The following is a 16,445-nucleotide window of genomic DNA, read 5'->3' on the forward strand; positions in this document are numbered from 1 at the left end:
ATTAACTGTTTTCCTCTGAGTGGAAGGAGGATGAATAATTTGTACTTTCCAAAGTTTCTACAGTGAGCATTTATTACATTACAGACACACAGGCATATATATCTACTATAAATCTATTTATAGTATTATATATTATATGTAATGATATATATATTATATTTACAGTATATATTATTTTACTGGATCTTCGGGATCTTTCAGATTTTATGCTACCTCAGCATCGCCAGGATATTAATTCCCTGCTTGCCCAAGGCCCATCTCTGACTTTCTAAGAAGACAGTGGTAACTGGTTCAGATCGACACCGTGGTGCCGGGGCCCTCTGAGCACCTGGGGATCAGGCGAGGGCCGCTTCTGCCTGGTCCCTGCCCTCCAGGCTCGGCCTCTAGGGAGGGGCCAGGCCTCTTTGAAGGAGGTTAAAGTCCTTCTTTGTGTGAACGGCCTTTTAGGGAGCAGAGGGAGGGGCAGCTGTGACATCACAGGCTTCAGTCAGGAGGCTCGGAAGGAATTTGTCCAGCTTGAGCCAGTGCGCAGGAATCTGTCTGGAAAAAGAGGCAGTGCTGACGGGGGACGTTTGAGACATGCACTGTGGGCAGGGTAAGCCGAGTCTGCTGACCTATCTTCCTGTCCTTTTCTTTCTAATCTGGAAGGAGCGGGCTCCTTCCCCGGGCCAGTCTTGGTGGAGGGGGACTCAGAGCCGGGGCTGGAGGGCTGTGCTGCAGAGTCCTTTCCCGCTAGAGGAAGAAGGGGCAGCTGAGCTCCGACTGGCCACTTGCTCCTCTCGTAAACCTTGTCACTCCCCCCCCCCCTCCACCCAGTGTGTGAGTTAAATGGCAGAGAGGAAGTGTGACACCACCATGCATCCAGCGCGTGCAAAGATGCACATGTGGGGCACACGGTGCCGGGCAGATGGTGCGTGAGGGTGTCTGCGAGAGAGAGCCTGTGTGTCTGTCCTTGTCCAGAACAGAAGCGAGCGACCCAGCGACTCTGGTCACTGGTTTTCTAGTTATCGCCTTGTGTTTATTTAATCTACAACACGGCCATGCTGTGGGACCCACCGTGTTCGTGGAGGGGCTCAGGGCTTTCCGGGGAATGTGTGTGCCCATGTCCTGCAGGAGCCTGGCGAGCGGGAATAGGACCTCATCAGCTCCGTTCATGTGTCATCTGTGGACAAAGGGTTAAGCTCAGAAGCATCTGGCACCGTTTCCTCTCCCCGCTTGGCTCTCTGCCTCAACATAGTGGATGTGTGCTGGGTCCACAGTGGTGCTCTGCCTTTGCTCTCTGCCATTAGTGGTTGGCCAGGCAAGAGCCCAAGATCCTGAACTATTTTAAAACCAAGAGGGACACAGCTGAGTTATAAAGAACTAAAGCCGGGCTTGCTTCTGCTTTCAGCGGAATTAGTTACCCTAGAAATTTCTGGCTGCAGGAGCCCAAGTTCCCTCTGGGGTCTTGGTCTTGGTTTATTCTGGAGGTGGGGACTGCCCTGTAAAATCATCTCATGGAGAAAAGGGCCTCGGGGGAGAGGAGCATCTGAGGACTCCTTGACAGAGCAGGGAGTGCGTTGCACTGAGGAGGAAGCGAAGCCTGACCTTTTTGGAGCAGAAACGAAGCATCTCTCCTCAGTTAGGGGCAACTCTGAAGCCTCCCAGTCGTTCCCAGTCACTCCTGATGGGAGTGGATCTCCAGGCAGCTGAAAGAAACAAACCTTTCACCAGTTGCTATAGAAGCGGAAACAGCTTCCTTCCTCCCTCCAACCCCCTTGGCTCCCCACCCCCATCTTCAGTTGCTTTCCCAGAAAGCCCAAGCTGTAAATGTGCTAATCAGACAACACCTTGACATATTCCAGATGTGCAGCCTGACATCTGAGCCAGTGACATTTGCAGCTGGGTTAGGGGCTTACTATTAATAGGGCGGGCTGTGGTCTTGAGGAGACTCCAGGACGTTACACCTTGACCACTTTCCTCCAACAGAGGTGTGAGCCAAGACATAGTTTGTTTCTAGTGAAGGAAGGTTCTAGAAGTATTTTTATCCCATCTTGAAGCCAGAGAGAGAGCAGAATGGTGATGCTGTAGAAGCTCTCTGGAAAGAAAGGCTGGGCCTGTAAGAGCAGGAACATCTTTTTAGAACTATTTAGCTGTAATGCTTCACGGCGGGAGGTCCAAGCGCCATTGTTAGTGTTAGCTCCCCGGATCGGGGTCACAGCATCTCACCCTGCGCCCGCCTGGTCTAACTTTAGCCTGCAGCTGCCCAGGACTGCTTGGGGTCTTTACGGTCTGGCAGGTTTCCATCAACCAGGGAGGGGTCCTTCTCGGGGAGTGATGAGGCTTCTGGCTTCCCACCGTCAACCCAGGCCCCTGGTCCTCCAGGCTGGAGGGAGCTCTGTTAGGGGGCAGAAGAGGAAAGGCCGCCTCGGACTGGAATACGGCCCAGGCTATCACCGGGCGCCTCTCCCCTCCGCTTCCTGGCCGGGGCCTGAAGCCGAACCAAGGAAGGAAGCAAGGCCTTCTCAGACATTCCCATTCTCTGTCCCCTCACAGGGGTGGGTGGAAGGGGCCTACTCAGAGGCCCTCCGCGCTTTCTCCGGCCTGCCCCAGCTGCCATCTTCAGCGGGGAGGGTCGGAGGAGCTGGAGGCCAGCAGCTGAGGAATTTGGGCGCTCCCAGCTTTCTTCATAGACTTTCTAGCCGGCCCGGTTTGTGCTGCTGAGCAGGGCTGGGATTTTCTCCCCACTTAGCACTTCCTTTGCCTTGTGCTTTTTGCTGTCTTTGGAGATTGCCTTGGAAATCTCTCCCTCCGAAGTGAAGTCGTATGCTCCTTGCTGCAGAGTGGGGACCGCTTCAGAGCTCAGGGGACCCCCACCCCCACCCCACCATGGCCCCTGCCCAGAGCTTCCTCCTCAGCACGTTCCCAGGGCACGCTTATCCTCGTAGGAATACTCTTTGACCTCTTCAGCCTTTGGGCTCCCCTCCCACATTCCTGAGGTTCCCTCAGCTTGGGGAGTCCCTCTGCCCCAGATCTCCAGACCTTAGCTCCGCTGTGATCCCTCCAACTCTGGTAAAGTTCAGGAGAGCAATGTGGACATCTTTGAAGCCTCTGTTAGCCCCGCTGCATCCCTTTCTTCCATTTACCTTCGTGATGGAAATAGCAACCAGGAAGTTGAGTCCTGTAAGCAGCATTCTAGATGCTTCCACTACAGAACTAGTTCTCTGCTGTGATAGCAACTGCGCCCTGTGTACTCAAAACTCGACTTAGGAAAGAGAGAGAGGGTAAGGAGGGAAAACGAAGACGCTCTCTGGTTTCACAGCTACGCGGAAGTTTTATTTTATAGCCACGTCTCTGTTCCTAGGCCAAGAATGAGTTTGTATTTTCGGTGGAACTTAAAAATAACTGAATTAAAGGATCAGGTCACCTATTACCTGGGGAAAAGTGTTTCTAATTTAAATAGCATGGCCTTAGTAGGAAGTAATCTGGGTTATTCCGAGTAGGAAGCTGGTTGTGTTGCCGGGGCCCCTGATGTTTGAGTGATTTGGGTCACACCACGCATTTAGGCTAAGAGCCTGGGAGGTCACAGCTGGTAACAGGCAGTGTCAAGAGGTAACAGCCTGAGGGGTGGTGAGGAGAGGGGTGGGGAAGCTGTGAATACATTTGAGTAGAAGCTTCAGCTTCTTGCTTGTCCTTGTAGCAAAGGATACCTTTCTGGTGTTCCCCTGGGCCCAGCTAGGTCTGCTAAGGAAAGTGTACCTCCTTCAAGTTCTTTCAGCTCACGATACGCCCAGCTGCAGACCCAAGTGCCCTTGGAAGAGAGAGCACACTGCCATCCTTCACCCTAGCTGGGCAGCTGTCAGGGCCCTGGTGTGTTTTCTGTGCAAAGTAAACAGTCTTCTAGAATCACACCTGTGCTGTTGACTCTGTGGAGTCAGGTAGGAGACACAACCTTCACGCGTGGTGTCTGTTGCAATATCTGAGATGTGGAGTATTAATATGTTGCTCCTGGGTTGCCGTGGAGGAAGCAGAGGACTCTCCTCAGAGGCCTGCTTGAAAGGCAAAATTCCCAGACCAAGCAGAAAGTCAGCACCCTCATTTCTAACTGGGGGGCCATACAGGTAGAGCAGAAGATAGGAAGCTGAAACTAAGTCTCCAGGAAGTCTGTCTCTGTGCCATTCTGAATAAAGAGTGGGGCAGGGTCTCTGACTCCTGAAGCCAAATTGTGAGTCTCCCATCAATTCTAGAGATACAGGTGTGCACACAGTCAACCAGAAAGCCAAGTGCATACTCTTTAGATCTATCTACCTTTATCAACGTATCCCTAATCATTTTTGGAAGCCTGCTGTCACTGAGAACACTTTTTGAAGTATTGGGAGAGAATTTGGAAGCACTGGCCTTCAAATCCTGGCTTTGCCACTTCCTAGCCAGGTGATCTCGGGAAAAATCTTTTAATTTCTCTAAACCTCATATTCTAAAGTTTTAAAACTAAAGTACAAAACTCTGCCTTTCCTGCGTACAAAAGGGCCTTGTTGCAAATATCAGCTGAGATCACATATGTGCATGGACTATGAACAGACTGTGTCCACAGTAAAATGGAGATGTGACGGAGCATCTGGGTGGCTCAGTCGGTTGAGCCTCCGACTCTTGATTTCGGCTCAGGTCGTTATCTCACAGTTTGTGGAGTCGAGCCTCTCATTGGGCTTCACACTGAAGCCTGCTTGGGATTCTCTCTCTCCCTCGCTCTCTGCCCCTCCCCCACTCTCGCTGTCTCTCCAAATAAATAAACCTTTAAAAAATGGGGATGTGACACTCATAGCATACCCACAGGACAGGCTCATTGTGCTGCCTCGTTCACTTGTACATCTAGTGCGGCTAGTAGCATATTGGCTATGATCCAGGTTCTGTTCAGACCAATGTGTGACCCCTCCTCTACTTCTGACATGACTGGAAAAGATTAGGGAGGTTAGAGATGCCTTAGGTCTGACTTTCAGCCTTGCCTGGGCCTTTCCCCTGTAATTGCCTCACGTTGATTTCTTTTCTTCTCAAAATCAAAGCTTCCCCAACACCCCCTGCTCCTCCCCCCAAAATAGTCAACCAGCTCCCAGAGAGAAGTTAATAATGGTCATTTACACTTCAGTGTAAAATTGCTTAATAATAAGGAGCACTTGCATTAAACACTTTGCAGTTTACATAGTGCTTTTAAACACATTATCTACTCTAATTCTCAAAACAGATTTGAGAGATATTGTTACAAGTCCTGCTTACAAAGGAGTTATAGTCTCCCAAGAAGAATCCCATGATTGTCTTGCATAGGGTCTAGCAGAACTTTCATAGGAGATACGGGGCACCCATATTGTTAATTAACCCATGCTAATTTGTTTTGCGTAACTGTTAAACATGTTTTGGTAAATAGCGGCAGCTTGAGACACAACCTGGCTACCAGGTTATAATAAAAGCAGGTCTTGCACTGAGTTCTGGCACTCATACAGACATTTATTAAATAAACGTTTGTAAAAGTAGGCATAAAACCTGTCTGTAACCTCAAAGAAACCCTATGTCCTAAAGATTCTAGATGCTCCAGCCCCACCTTGCATGAAGACAGATGTGGTAGTTTTACAAGGCAGGATTCCCTTACCCTATAATGGTTGTTAAACCATTAAAGTCCTCTGAACCCAAAGCTGGAGAAAGAAGCATTTGGCTTTTAGGCTTAAAGCACCGTCCCTAAAGGGGTACAGCCCCCATCCCGTGCCCTGCTCACTCTGTTTGTAAATCTATTCAGGAAAGGATGGAGAACATCTCTAATCTGCAAATGTGAACACCACCAATTTCACCAGATTTCTCACTTTTATCATGGTAATTGACAAGCCACTAATTTCACTGATGAAAACCCATTTCTCACCTTAATTATACCAGTTGGCAAAGCCTCAGGGGGGGCGTGGGAGTTAAAGAGAGCCAAACTGCCCAGGAAGAAAGACGCCTATGGAGTCTAGAATTTCTGATTAGATCCTGGTTGACCACTCCTAGACTGTATATTCCCAGTTAGAAGGGCTATCTGCCCCTGAATGCAATTTAAACTAATTTCTGACACACACACACAGCTGTATTATATTGTCTCTGCCTACATATTTTAGAGTGAGTAGTAGATATCCTGACCAGTTATTAGCTATTTTGGGAAGCCACTAGGCTGGCAGGTATTATGTGTCGTGATCCACGAGGACTCCACCTGAGGATTCGCGGGGGCAGCCCAAAGAGAGTGCCCCCTAGAACCCTTTGAAAATCCAGTTTGCTCAGTTTTGTTTTTGTTTTTGTTTTGTTTTGCATTGAGGCACAGTTTATTTGAGAAGGACTTTCCAGTTCATTTAACCAATGTGCATTTTATCTGATTCTGGAATCAGGTTCACCTTATCTGAAGCATGGAGAAAATTCTAGTCATTTTCATCTTCAGAGGGAGCAAGGAGCACTTCTTGACTTAAGCAAGACATCATTTAATGACACCAAGACCAGATTCCTACCAAATCTGTACTCTGGGATTTTCTTCCAGCCCACTTCCATTTACCCGGTTTAGTTTACAGGTGGCTTTGATTGTATCAGGCCATCTTGTGTGAAGGGGCATTCATCCAGCTGAGAATAGAACTCAGGAATTTGCTCCTTTGTTATAACTGTTGCCTAACTTTACAGAAACTCAGGATCTCTGAGGCATGATTGTGAACCAGTAACTCAGGGTTATCTCTTTAATTATTTCTACCCTGATTAGGGTATAGAGCTTCTACTCTCTGAAGTACATGGAACTGAGTGTCAAGAAAAATGTTCTGAATTTATGGAAAGAAGCTCCCTCCCCCTTATAACAGGAAGGAGGGAGCCACTTTCCTGTTTACACCCTCCAGAGCCTAGATTTTTTACACAAGTGTATTGGAACGGATTCATATCTAAGTACATTGGGACTCCAGACTCTGACTTTTAGTCAGTAATTAGCATTCTTAAAATCTTAGTTTGACACATCATAGAAGACATTCAGGGAATGAGACTCATCCTTTCTGACTGAAAGCTAATGATAGTCTTTTTGACATTGCAAAAATGAATTGTCAGAAGCTATTCTCAGACTTTGAAAATTCGGACACTTGCGGCTTCCGAAAGTATGCCTAGGAAAGAGTTGGTATACTTTTCAAGTTCTAAAAGAAGTAAAAAAGGCTAGAAGGGCATCTGCTTGTCCATCGTCCAGCACTTGAATGGACGCACCCAGGAGAAAGAGACAGCGTGCTCGTGGGCAGTGTTGTGGAGGTGGGCTCAGGGCCTCCTGTCTCTTGTGACTAGCAGCAGAGGACAACTATAGGCAAGTTTTTCACCCCTCCCGACCAGCCTAAATAAACTCCAGAATAGACTTATGGCTTCCTAAGAAGTCCAATTTTTGTTAAGAAAAACGTGTCTCCTGGAGCTTATTGTTGCTGCTAATCTCATTATGACCCTACAAAATAAGCTTCCTGCATGTTTAATGAATGGATTAATGACTAAATGAGCTATAGAATGAGTCATTTGCCTTTTAACTTCCTTTAATGCTACATTGCCCTCTTCTTATGTCAACGACTCTAAAATGTTTCATGTTCCATAGAGCAGTGATTTTCAACCACATTTCAGTTCCAGCAGCTTCCTCTCATTTTCCTATCTTCCCTCCTCCACCCCCAAAAGCCAAAAGGGATACAAAAAAAGCTCTACTTATTCCCACGAAGAATGTTAGTGGTAAATCATTGGCCAAATGAAGCTGGGGTGAGAGATTCACACATAATCTCTCACTGTAGCAGTGCTTTGTGTCTCTTTTTGTTGGTCTGTTTATTCCAGTAATAGCTTGCCATGGAGTGGGCTAATTCTCACCTAGGTTTATTTGAAATTGAATGGCAGCCAGTAAGTATCAGGCATTCAAATTGTCTGTAATTCTTGGGGTGCCTGGGTGTCTCAGTCGGTTAAGCATCCAACTCTTGATTTTGGCTCATGTCATGATCTCATGGTCATGAGACCAAGCCCCAAGTCAGGCTTGGTGCAGAGCTCAGAGCCTGCTTGGGATTCTCTTGCTCCCTGCCCCTCCCCCACTCATTTTCTCTCCCTCCCTCTCTCTCTCTCTCTCTCAAAATAAATAGCATAAAACTTAATTTTTTCCCTGTAATTCTTAATGACATAGACATTATTGGCAATTGTCTTACCAAAAGAAAGTCTAGTTAGTGTTTTTAAAAGGCAGTAAAATGTCTTTGACATGCTTCTTGATTTTATTCTAAAAAGACCCATTAGTTAATGATGGTAAAAATAAAATAAAATAAAGATATTGGCATTATAAATATAAATGGTATTAAAGGACCAGACTTGGACAAAGACCAGAAGTGGACTGGAAGGTCATTCAAGACCAGAAGGTATTGACAAAGGAATCATTGTCACCTATTACTAAAGAAGGAACATATATTATTCGATTGTTTTAAGATGCAAGGGGAATGTAAAAAATGAAGAGTGAAGGAAACCCCCTGTTCTTGGATGACCTTCCAGCTCATGGATGACCTTCCAGCTCATGGATGACCATGAGAGTTTTCAGCATTCTGGCAGAGCATTCTGTGCAGAGCACACATGCTGTTCTAGGTCTCATGAACAAATCCACAATTATGAACCTTCCTTGGAAGCATTTTGAAATGAATCCCCTGAGAACTAGCCTAAGGTGGTGTTTTAATATTATGTTCTAAGATTTAAAAATTATTTACAACTGGTGCAAATGAAAATGATACCATCTTGTTTTGCATTGTATTATGTCAATAATGCTAGGCATATGCTAGACTCAAGAGAGAAAGACAAACCTGACCAAGGTGTGAGTGAAATTCTTGAGGGACACTCAAATTAAGCTCATAGTTTACCACTGAATTATCTGAGATAAACCGGAGTCCTTGGGTATGAAAAAAAAAATCCTCCTGGAATTTGAAAATTAATTTTACTAATGCCAAAAACAAAATCACATGGGATTCATAACTGGTGAAAATATAGGATTTATTTCGAAACATCAAGAAGGTTTGCTTTTTCTTATTGAACAATAAGATTAGAACTATCACATATAGAGCATTTTAGGAACTGGAAAAGAGCTGCTGGCCACTGACTTTTCAAAGCGACACTCACTCCTTAGCTAAGGAATATTGTTTTGATGGAGTCCCAGAGAGCAGAACTATGCAGTCAGTGGCTTTGCTTATGGTGTTTTGAATGTATGTGGTCAATTAAGAGCCCTAGCAGTGGGGTTCTGTAGCTGTTAAGGGGCCGTTGAAGGAACGTACTGTTTTCCAGTATTTTATTTCGGAAAATTTTTCCAAGAAGTTTCTTGTCTCCAGAAATACTGCATTACATCTGGCAGAGGATTTCAGTAAGAATTGCTCATGCCCAAGGACCATCTTACTATTGTTGGGGACACACAAGTAGTCCTATTCCGTTTCTGCAGTAGGTCGCTATTAAAATATTTTGTTAAGTTCTGGCACAATTGCTGTATAATCTTTTCTACTTTAGAAGGCATTTGAGCAATGTCTTCAAATGATCTGAGTCCTAATCTACTTTTAAACTTAAAAATGGGACTGGCATTTATTGAAGGTTCTCTGGACACCCAGTCAACAAAGCAGAATCTGTAACATCGAGAAGCTGATGAATGAATTACCACAAAAAAATGAATATGTGAAGAATTATTAGAAGAGAAATCTCTGTTCGAAAGAACTTGTCATTGCTTCAGTTTTTCTTGTAGTGAGTTACCAGTTAATTTCTCAGGGTTCACCTCCATAAGAGATTTAATATCTAACCCTGACCTTTGTTGTTCCTGTTTCAGAAGCCTCCCCAGCTTTCTGAGGATGATATCCGGCTAAAAAACGAGAGAGACAATTGCAGCGTCAACGCTCTGGAGCCTGCAACGAGCTCCCTTCCTCCAGATCACAAAAACATGGAAATTGAAGTCTCTGTTGCGGAATGTAAAAGTGTTCCTGGAATCACCTCTACCCCACCTTCCATAGACCATCCTTCCCCTTTCTACTCTCCCCCCCACAATGGCCTCCTCACTGATCACCATGAATCTCTGGATAACGATGTGGCCAGAGAGATCCGCTATCTAGACGAGGTGCTGGAGGCCAGCTGCTGCGATTCTGCTGTGGACGGAACATACAACGGCACATCATCCCCAGAGCCTGGAGCAGTCGTCGTGGGCAGCCTTCGAAGCCCACCCCCCCACACAGCCATCCAGCCGGAACCCACGGAGAGGGTAGCTGGCAGACAGGCCCCTCCTCACATCGAGTTCAGTACAAGCAACCCCGACGCCATGGACGAGAGTGGAAAAGCCAACGGCCACTCCCCCGACCAGCCCCAGGATCTGCTGGGGGATGGCCTGCAAGCCCCCGTGAGCCCCAGCTCCTCCACCAGCTCGCGGTGCTCTGGCCGGGAGGGGGAGCTCACGCTCACCACGCTGAAGAAGGAGGCCAAGTTTGAGCTGCGTGCCTTCCACGAGGACAAGAAGCCCTCCAAGCTCTTTGAGGACGATGACAATGAGAAGGAGCAATACTGTGTCAGAAAAGTGAGGCCTTCGGAAGAGATGCTGGAGCTGGAAAAGGAAAGGAGAGAACTCATCCGGAGCCAGGCGGTGAAGAAGAATCCTGGCATTGCGGCGAAATGGTGGAATCCTCCCCAGGAAAAGACCATTGAGGAGCAGCTGGATGACGAACATCTGGAGTCGCACAAAAAGTACAAGGAGCGCAAGCAGAGAAGGGCGCAGCAGGAGCAGCTCCTCATGCAACAGCAGCAGCCGCCCCCAGCCCAGCTCTGCGCAGCCCCCGCGGCCTCCCGCGACCAGGCCGGCGCAGCAGAAAACGTCAAGGAGGACATCGTCACTGAGCAGATAGACTTCTCTGCCGCTCGCAAACAGTTCCAGCTCATGGAGAGTTCCAGGCAAGCAGTGGCCAAGGGCCAGAGTACACCTAGGCTCTTCTCTATCAAGCCCTTTTATAGGCCTCTGGGGTCAATCCACTCAGACAAACCACTGACCATCTCGAGACCAGCTTCTGTCGGGGGGCTTCCAGAAGACAGTGGTGCATCAACAGCCAAGGGGCAGCAGAAAGCCAGCTGTGCCCTGGAGAGCCAGCCTGTGGGGGGAGGCCAGGGTAGCACAGCTCCTCAGGGGAGGGAAGGGCCCTACAGTGAGCCTTCCAAACGCGGGCCCTTATCCAAACTGTGGGCAGAGGATGGGGAGTTTACCAGTGCCCGGGCTGTCCTCACTGTGGTCAAGGATGACGACCCTGGGATCTTGGATCAGTTTTCGAGGTCGGTTAATGTCTCTTTGACCCAAGAGGAGCTTGACTCTGGTTTGGATGAATTGTCGGTGAGGTCCCAGGATACCACCGTCCTGGAGACCCTGTCCAATGATTTTAGCATGGACAACATCAGTGACAGCGGGGCCTCCAATGAGACAACCAATGCCCTCCAGGAGAATTCACTGGCTGATTTTTCTCTGCCCCAGACTCCACAAACTGACAACCCTTCGGAAGGCCGAGGAGAAGGCGTCTCCAAGTCCTTTAGCGATCACGGTTTCTATTCCCCTTCATCCACACTGGGAGACTCTCCGTCGGCTGATGACCCCTTGGAATATCAGGCTGGTCTCCTGGTGCAGAATGCCATTCAACAAGCCATAGCTGAGCAAGTGGATAGAGCTGTGTCCGAAACCAGCAAGGGTGGGACAGAACAGCAGGAACCTGGGGCAACTCTAGAGGAAGCTGCAGCTGAGGCTCCCAGCTCAGAGAAGCCCCAGAGCATGTTTGAACCACCTCAGGTGTCCTCTCCCGTTCAAGAGAAGAGGGAGGTCTTACCAAAGATTCTCCTTGCTGAAGACCGGGCACTCAGGGAAAGGGGGCCCACCCAGCCGCTGCCAGCAGTACAGCCCAGTGGCCCAATAAACATGGAGGAGACCAGACCGGAAGGGAGCTATTTCAGCAAGTACTCAGAGGCAGCTGAGCTGAGGAGCACAGCCTCGCTCCTGGCCACTCAAGAGTCCGATGTGATGGTTGGGCCCTTCAAGCTGAGGTCAAGGAAGCAGCGGACTTTGTCCATGATCGAAGAAGAGATCCGAGCAGCCCAGGAAAGGGAAGAGGAGCTGAAGAGGCAGAGACAAGTCTTACAGAATACCCAGAGCCCCAGGGCAAAGAACGCCCCATCACTGCCCTCCCGAACATCATGCTACAAAACCGCTCCAGGTAAGCAAAGACGCCGTGGAGATCGGTTGATTCCAGCTTACATGTTTCTTTGTGGAGCTTCCTCTGTGTGTAGATGGAATTGGGGGGGGAGGGGCTGGGGGGAGGAGGCTGACACATAGTTTTTGTATCCAGGTATGTCCAACTGGAATCAGAAGAACCCTGGGCCCGGATGGTGTGCCATTTCTCAGAGGATGCAATAGCTCCTTTTTCATTGTGCTGTTCTGGGTTTGGTTTAGTAGAGAATTGTTCTCTTTTATTTGAAAGGGCTGCCTCTGGCTGAGGGAGTGGCAGGATGTCAGAGTGAGCCCATGTGTGGACTGTGTTGGAGTTAGTAGCTTGACCCTTAACATCTGTAGTTAAACCCATCTGATTGGGAGGATGTGCTCTGCTAACGCCTTCTGAGTGCTAGGTCCCTTCCTAGCAATGACAGTCAGGACCCAGTGTTGCAGATCGACCCATAGAAGATGTTTTTGTCCCTCTTCTGTATGATTGGATTGGTCTTCCTTTTCGTCATCACAATGCAATTGCTTTGGAGTCAGGGGCGGTCTCACTCATTCTTATCCTATGACACATTTGGAGAAATTGAGCGGCTCTTTATAAAGGCAGGCCTTTAGTCCCCTTCCATTGCCTGGGCAGTCCCTTTCTATACTTTGTATAAACGGTTGATGTTAAGTATGGTGGTGATGTTGCTACCATTACGGATAACGGTGTGACCAGTGGTTTTTATTGCCCATTTGAATATGGTGGCACTCAGAGGTCCACACATCCTACTGCAGAGAAGTGCTACTCAAAATGTGATCTGGGCTAGTTCATGGACTGTTCATTACCGGTCCACGCAGAGAATAAGTACAGAGATGGAGAGCAAGCATTTGAAAATTCTTGGTATTGTCCTCAAATCCAAGTGTGGAATTTTGTGTTTTTCGAAAGTATTGGTTCATAATGGACTGAGGGAGGAACTTCTTTCCCTGGAGACTACCTAAAAAGCATTACCCTAACATATAATTGTTGGCGTTTGACTTGGTTTATCCAGCTCTTAATCCCATCTTGACACTTGGCTTCCATCAAATCTACAGTGACTCAAGGTAACTCTTTTGGTTATTAATTTTTAAATTTTGAAACAGTCTCAACCTGAAGTTCCCAAGTACAGTACATATATCTTATCATGAACCATTTGAGAGTAAATTGCCAACATGATGCTCCGTTCTCCCCAGTTTTGTAGAATGTACTTAATTTTGGATTTGCTGGTACTTTCCCACGAGCACATTCAGATTATGGATCTTTGGTAGGGATACCACAAAAACGCTGCTATTTCTTCTCACTGTATCCAGTCGTGGACAGATGTTGACTTTTTTTCATATAGTATTAACTTGGATCACTTGATTGAGGGAGTGTCTTACAAGCTTCTAGAGTAAAATTACTTTGTCCTTTGTAAATTAGTAAATATTCTGGGGGCATCTGGGTGGCTCAGTCAGTTAAGTGTTCGACTTCAGCTCAGGTTCATGAGTACGAGCCCCGTGTCGGGCTCTGTGCTGACAACTCAGAGTCTGGAGCCTGCTTCGGATTCTGTCTCTCTCTCTCTGCCCGTCCCTGACTCGTGCTTTGTCTCTCTCTCAAAAATAAATAAATAAACATGGGGCATCTGGTGGCTCAGTCAGTTAAGTGTCCAACTTTGACTATGGTCATGATCTCATGGTTTGTGGGTTCAAGCCCTGCATTGGCCTCTGTGCTGACAGCTCAGAGCCCAGAGCCTGCTTCGGATTCTGTGTCTCCCTTTCTCTCTGCCCCGCGCCCCCCCCCCTTGTGCTTTCTCTCTCTCTCAATCTCTCTCTCTCTCTCAAGAATAAATAAACATTAAAAATTTTTTAAATAATAAAGAAACATTAATAAATATTCTGTACAGAGTTACTTTTGTACTATGTAATCTTTATCCTACTCCTCATCAAACTTGCAATCTATTCATGTATCTATTTATGTAAGTGTGGTCTTGTGGGTTCCTATTATATTTAGTGGGTTATCCATTTCTATTATTTTTATTCTTGATTTGTCTCGATACAGCTTATGAGAGCCCTTTCAAGCTAACTTCATGTCCTTTTGACATGATCTCATTATTCTATGGATATGTCCTCCCTTTCTGACACCACAATATGTTCCAGTCTCATCTGATACTTTTCTAACCCTGAAATCAGCCATTTCTTGAAACAGCACTAATTCCTGTTAGTGGATAATGGAATTTAGAAATCAAAATCTGGGTGCTTGGTGTGCCTGTTCGCAGGCACTCTCAAAGAACAGAATTAGAGAATATACACACATTCTGTCTGTCTTTCTGTCTCTCTGTCCACCTACCTACCTGTCTATCTTGACAACCATGAGCTCACCCTGATACCTTTAACTCTAATCTAATCCCACAGGGCTCATATTCTCCCCATATCTGTAACCTCCTTCTTGACAACAAACCTGGTTCCTACTGCCCTTGATGTATTTATTATTTGATCAATCCTTTCCTTATGTAACCAGTCTCCTATTTTCCTTACCCACCTTGGGTTCCAATACCCTGTGCTAGGTCACCTCTGTGGCTCCAGCACACCACTCTGGGCCACTGTGGTGGCCACTGTGGAGGAGAAAGAGGAAAAGCATGGTGACTTTCTCCATATGGTTTTTAATTCCCCAGGGCAATGGCCAGCTGAGTGAGGCAAAGAAACTTGCAAGGGAGGGATTTTTGTGCTTAATAGTGACCAATTGGCTTTTCCTAAAGATCCTTAGTTGTCAAGTTCACTTCAAATTCTTGTGAGCTAGCTTGGCACAGACATGCCAGTGGGCATTCTATATGGTATCCTAGAAAAAGTTTTGTTACCACTTGTGTTCAGCCTGAGCTGAGGAGCCTACTTAATGAGTAAGTGACTCTACAGGGCCTGCATAAGAGCCCAATGTCTGGCGGAGGAAGGTTCTTCAGGCCTCTTAGCAACTTGTGCTCACACAGAAGGTAGACACCATGGCCCTCTTATCAGTTATAGCTGGCTCTACCTATATAGCTCTCCCTTTACATTATTTATTATAGAACCTTCCTGAAAGTGCAAGTGCTCAGTGGTTATTTTTAGTTTCCTTCACTCCACTTTTCTTTTGTTTGTTTGTTTTGTTTTTAAGTAGGCTCTACAGTCAGTGTGGAGCCCATCACAGGGCTTGCACTCATGTCCCTAAGATCAAGACCTGAGCTGAGATCAAGAGTTGAATGCCTAACTCACTGAGCCACCCAGGTTCCCTTTACTCCTCTTCGTAATTGAACTTCCCACCATATTGTTCCCCTCCCTTATTTCTCCCATGTGAACAAAATTAAAAACATTTCAACATTATCCCCTGTTCCCTGACCTGCTGCTATCTCTCTTCCGGTCTTCCCCGCCAGGCTTAAAATAAGGCAGGGTTCTAATGTTTGCCCTCAGCATCCCAGCAGCCCACGGCTACTTGCGCCAGCACTTCCCTCTATGCTAATGCTAATACCTTCCCCCCATATCCCATTCCATAGGATTGATTCTGCCACTTTGGTAAGATGGTAATTCCCCCATGCAAGTCTGCATACTGCAACTGTCTAATTATTGCACTGAAAACAGTCATGAAAATGATGTGTGTGCACCTCATTCCTTCATGTTTATCTCTAGAACATTTAAAGTAGGTGGCAGGGCTTCCCAGAATTACAACATGGATTGAAAGACACTGAATGCAAAGTGTAATTTTCTTTCTATCCATGCCTGGAAATGCTTGGAGTATTGCTTGGCTAGCCAGCCTCCAAGCTCGTGATCAGGGAGGAGGCTGACACACCGCTCTGAGCAGCCAAACTGGATGGTTCATGGCCAGGGGTAGAACTGTTGGCTCCAACTTTGGTTTGGTGAATGGTGATGTCGCTAAGTTCCAAGTGTGCTACTTCACAGGTCCCGCCAGTAGAGGTGACTCAGCTTGATGATTTGATATCAGGTGATGAAAAATATAATTTTTAACTTCTCTTCTGGTGGAGATCATGTTGATGACATGCTGGGCTCCTAAAACTTAAGACAAGTAGAATCCACTGAGAGCCAAGATGCAATAGGGAAAAAGAAATCTACTAATTCTCTCCAGCCATTCCCCAGGTGTTGAAAAGATAAACTTGTTTTTGCTTTTAGTCTCTCTGCCTTTCAAAGATGGAGATTGATATTTTTTTAATGTTTATGTTTTTTTTTTTTTTTTTTTTTTTTTTGGGAGGGA

At 46.7% G+C, this 16,445-nt stretch overlaps 1 protein-coding gene across 3 annotated transcripts in view; it reads left to right on the plus strand.

The window, feature by feature from the left end:
- The window catches only part of LOC144236229 (PALM2-AKAP2 fusion protein-like), a 130,162-nt gene that overhangs the window by 85,299 nt on the left and 28,418 nt on the right, over positions 1–16,445 (plus strand). For 2 of the 3 annotated variants that reach the window (XM_077769844.1, XM_077769848.1), the window contains exon 2: positions 9,812–12,215. In XM_077769844.1, the coding sequence (XP_077625970.1) occupies positions 9,812–12,215 (2,404 nt within the window). Of the gene's footprint in view, positions 1–545; positions 596–9,811; positions 12,216–16,445 lie in introns of those variants that run through there. The other variant, XM_077769845.1, reaches the window with a different exon arrangement.

This window comes from Crocuta crocuta, unplaced genomic scaffold, assembly GCF_008692635.1.
Source record: "Crocuta crocuta isolate KB4526 unplaced genomic scaffold, BGI_CrCroc_1.0 scaffold95, whole genome shotgun sequence".
In the NCBI taxonomy this organism is placed as follows: Eukaryota; Metazoa; Chordata; class Mammalia; order Carnivora; family Hyaenidae; genus Crocuta; species Crocuta crocuta.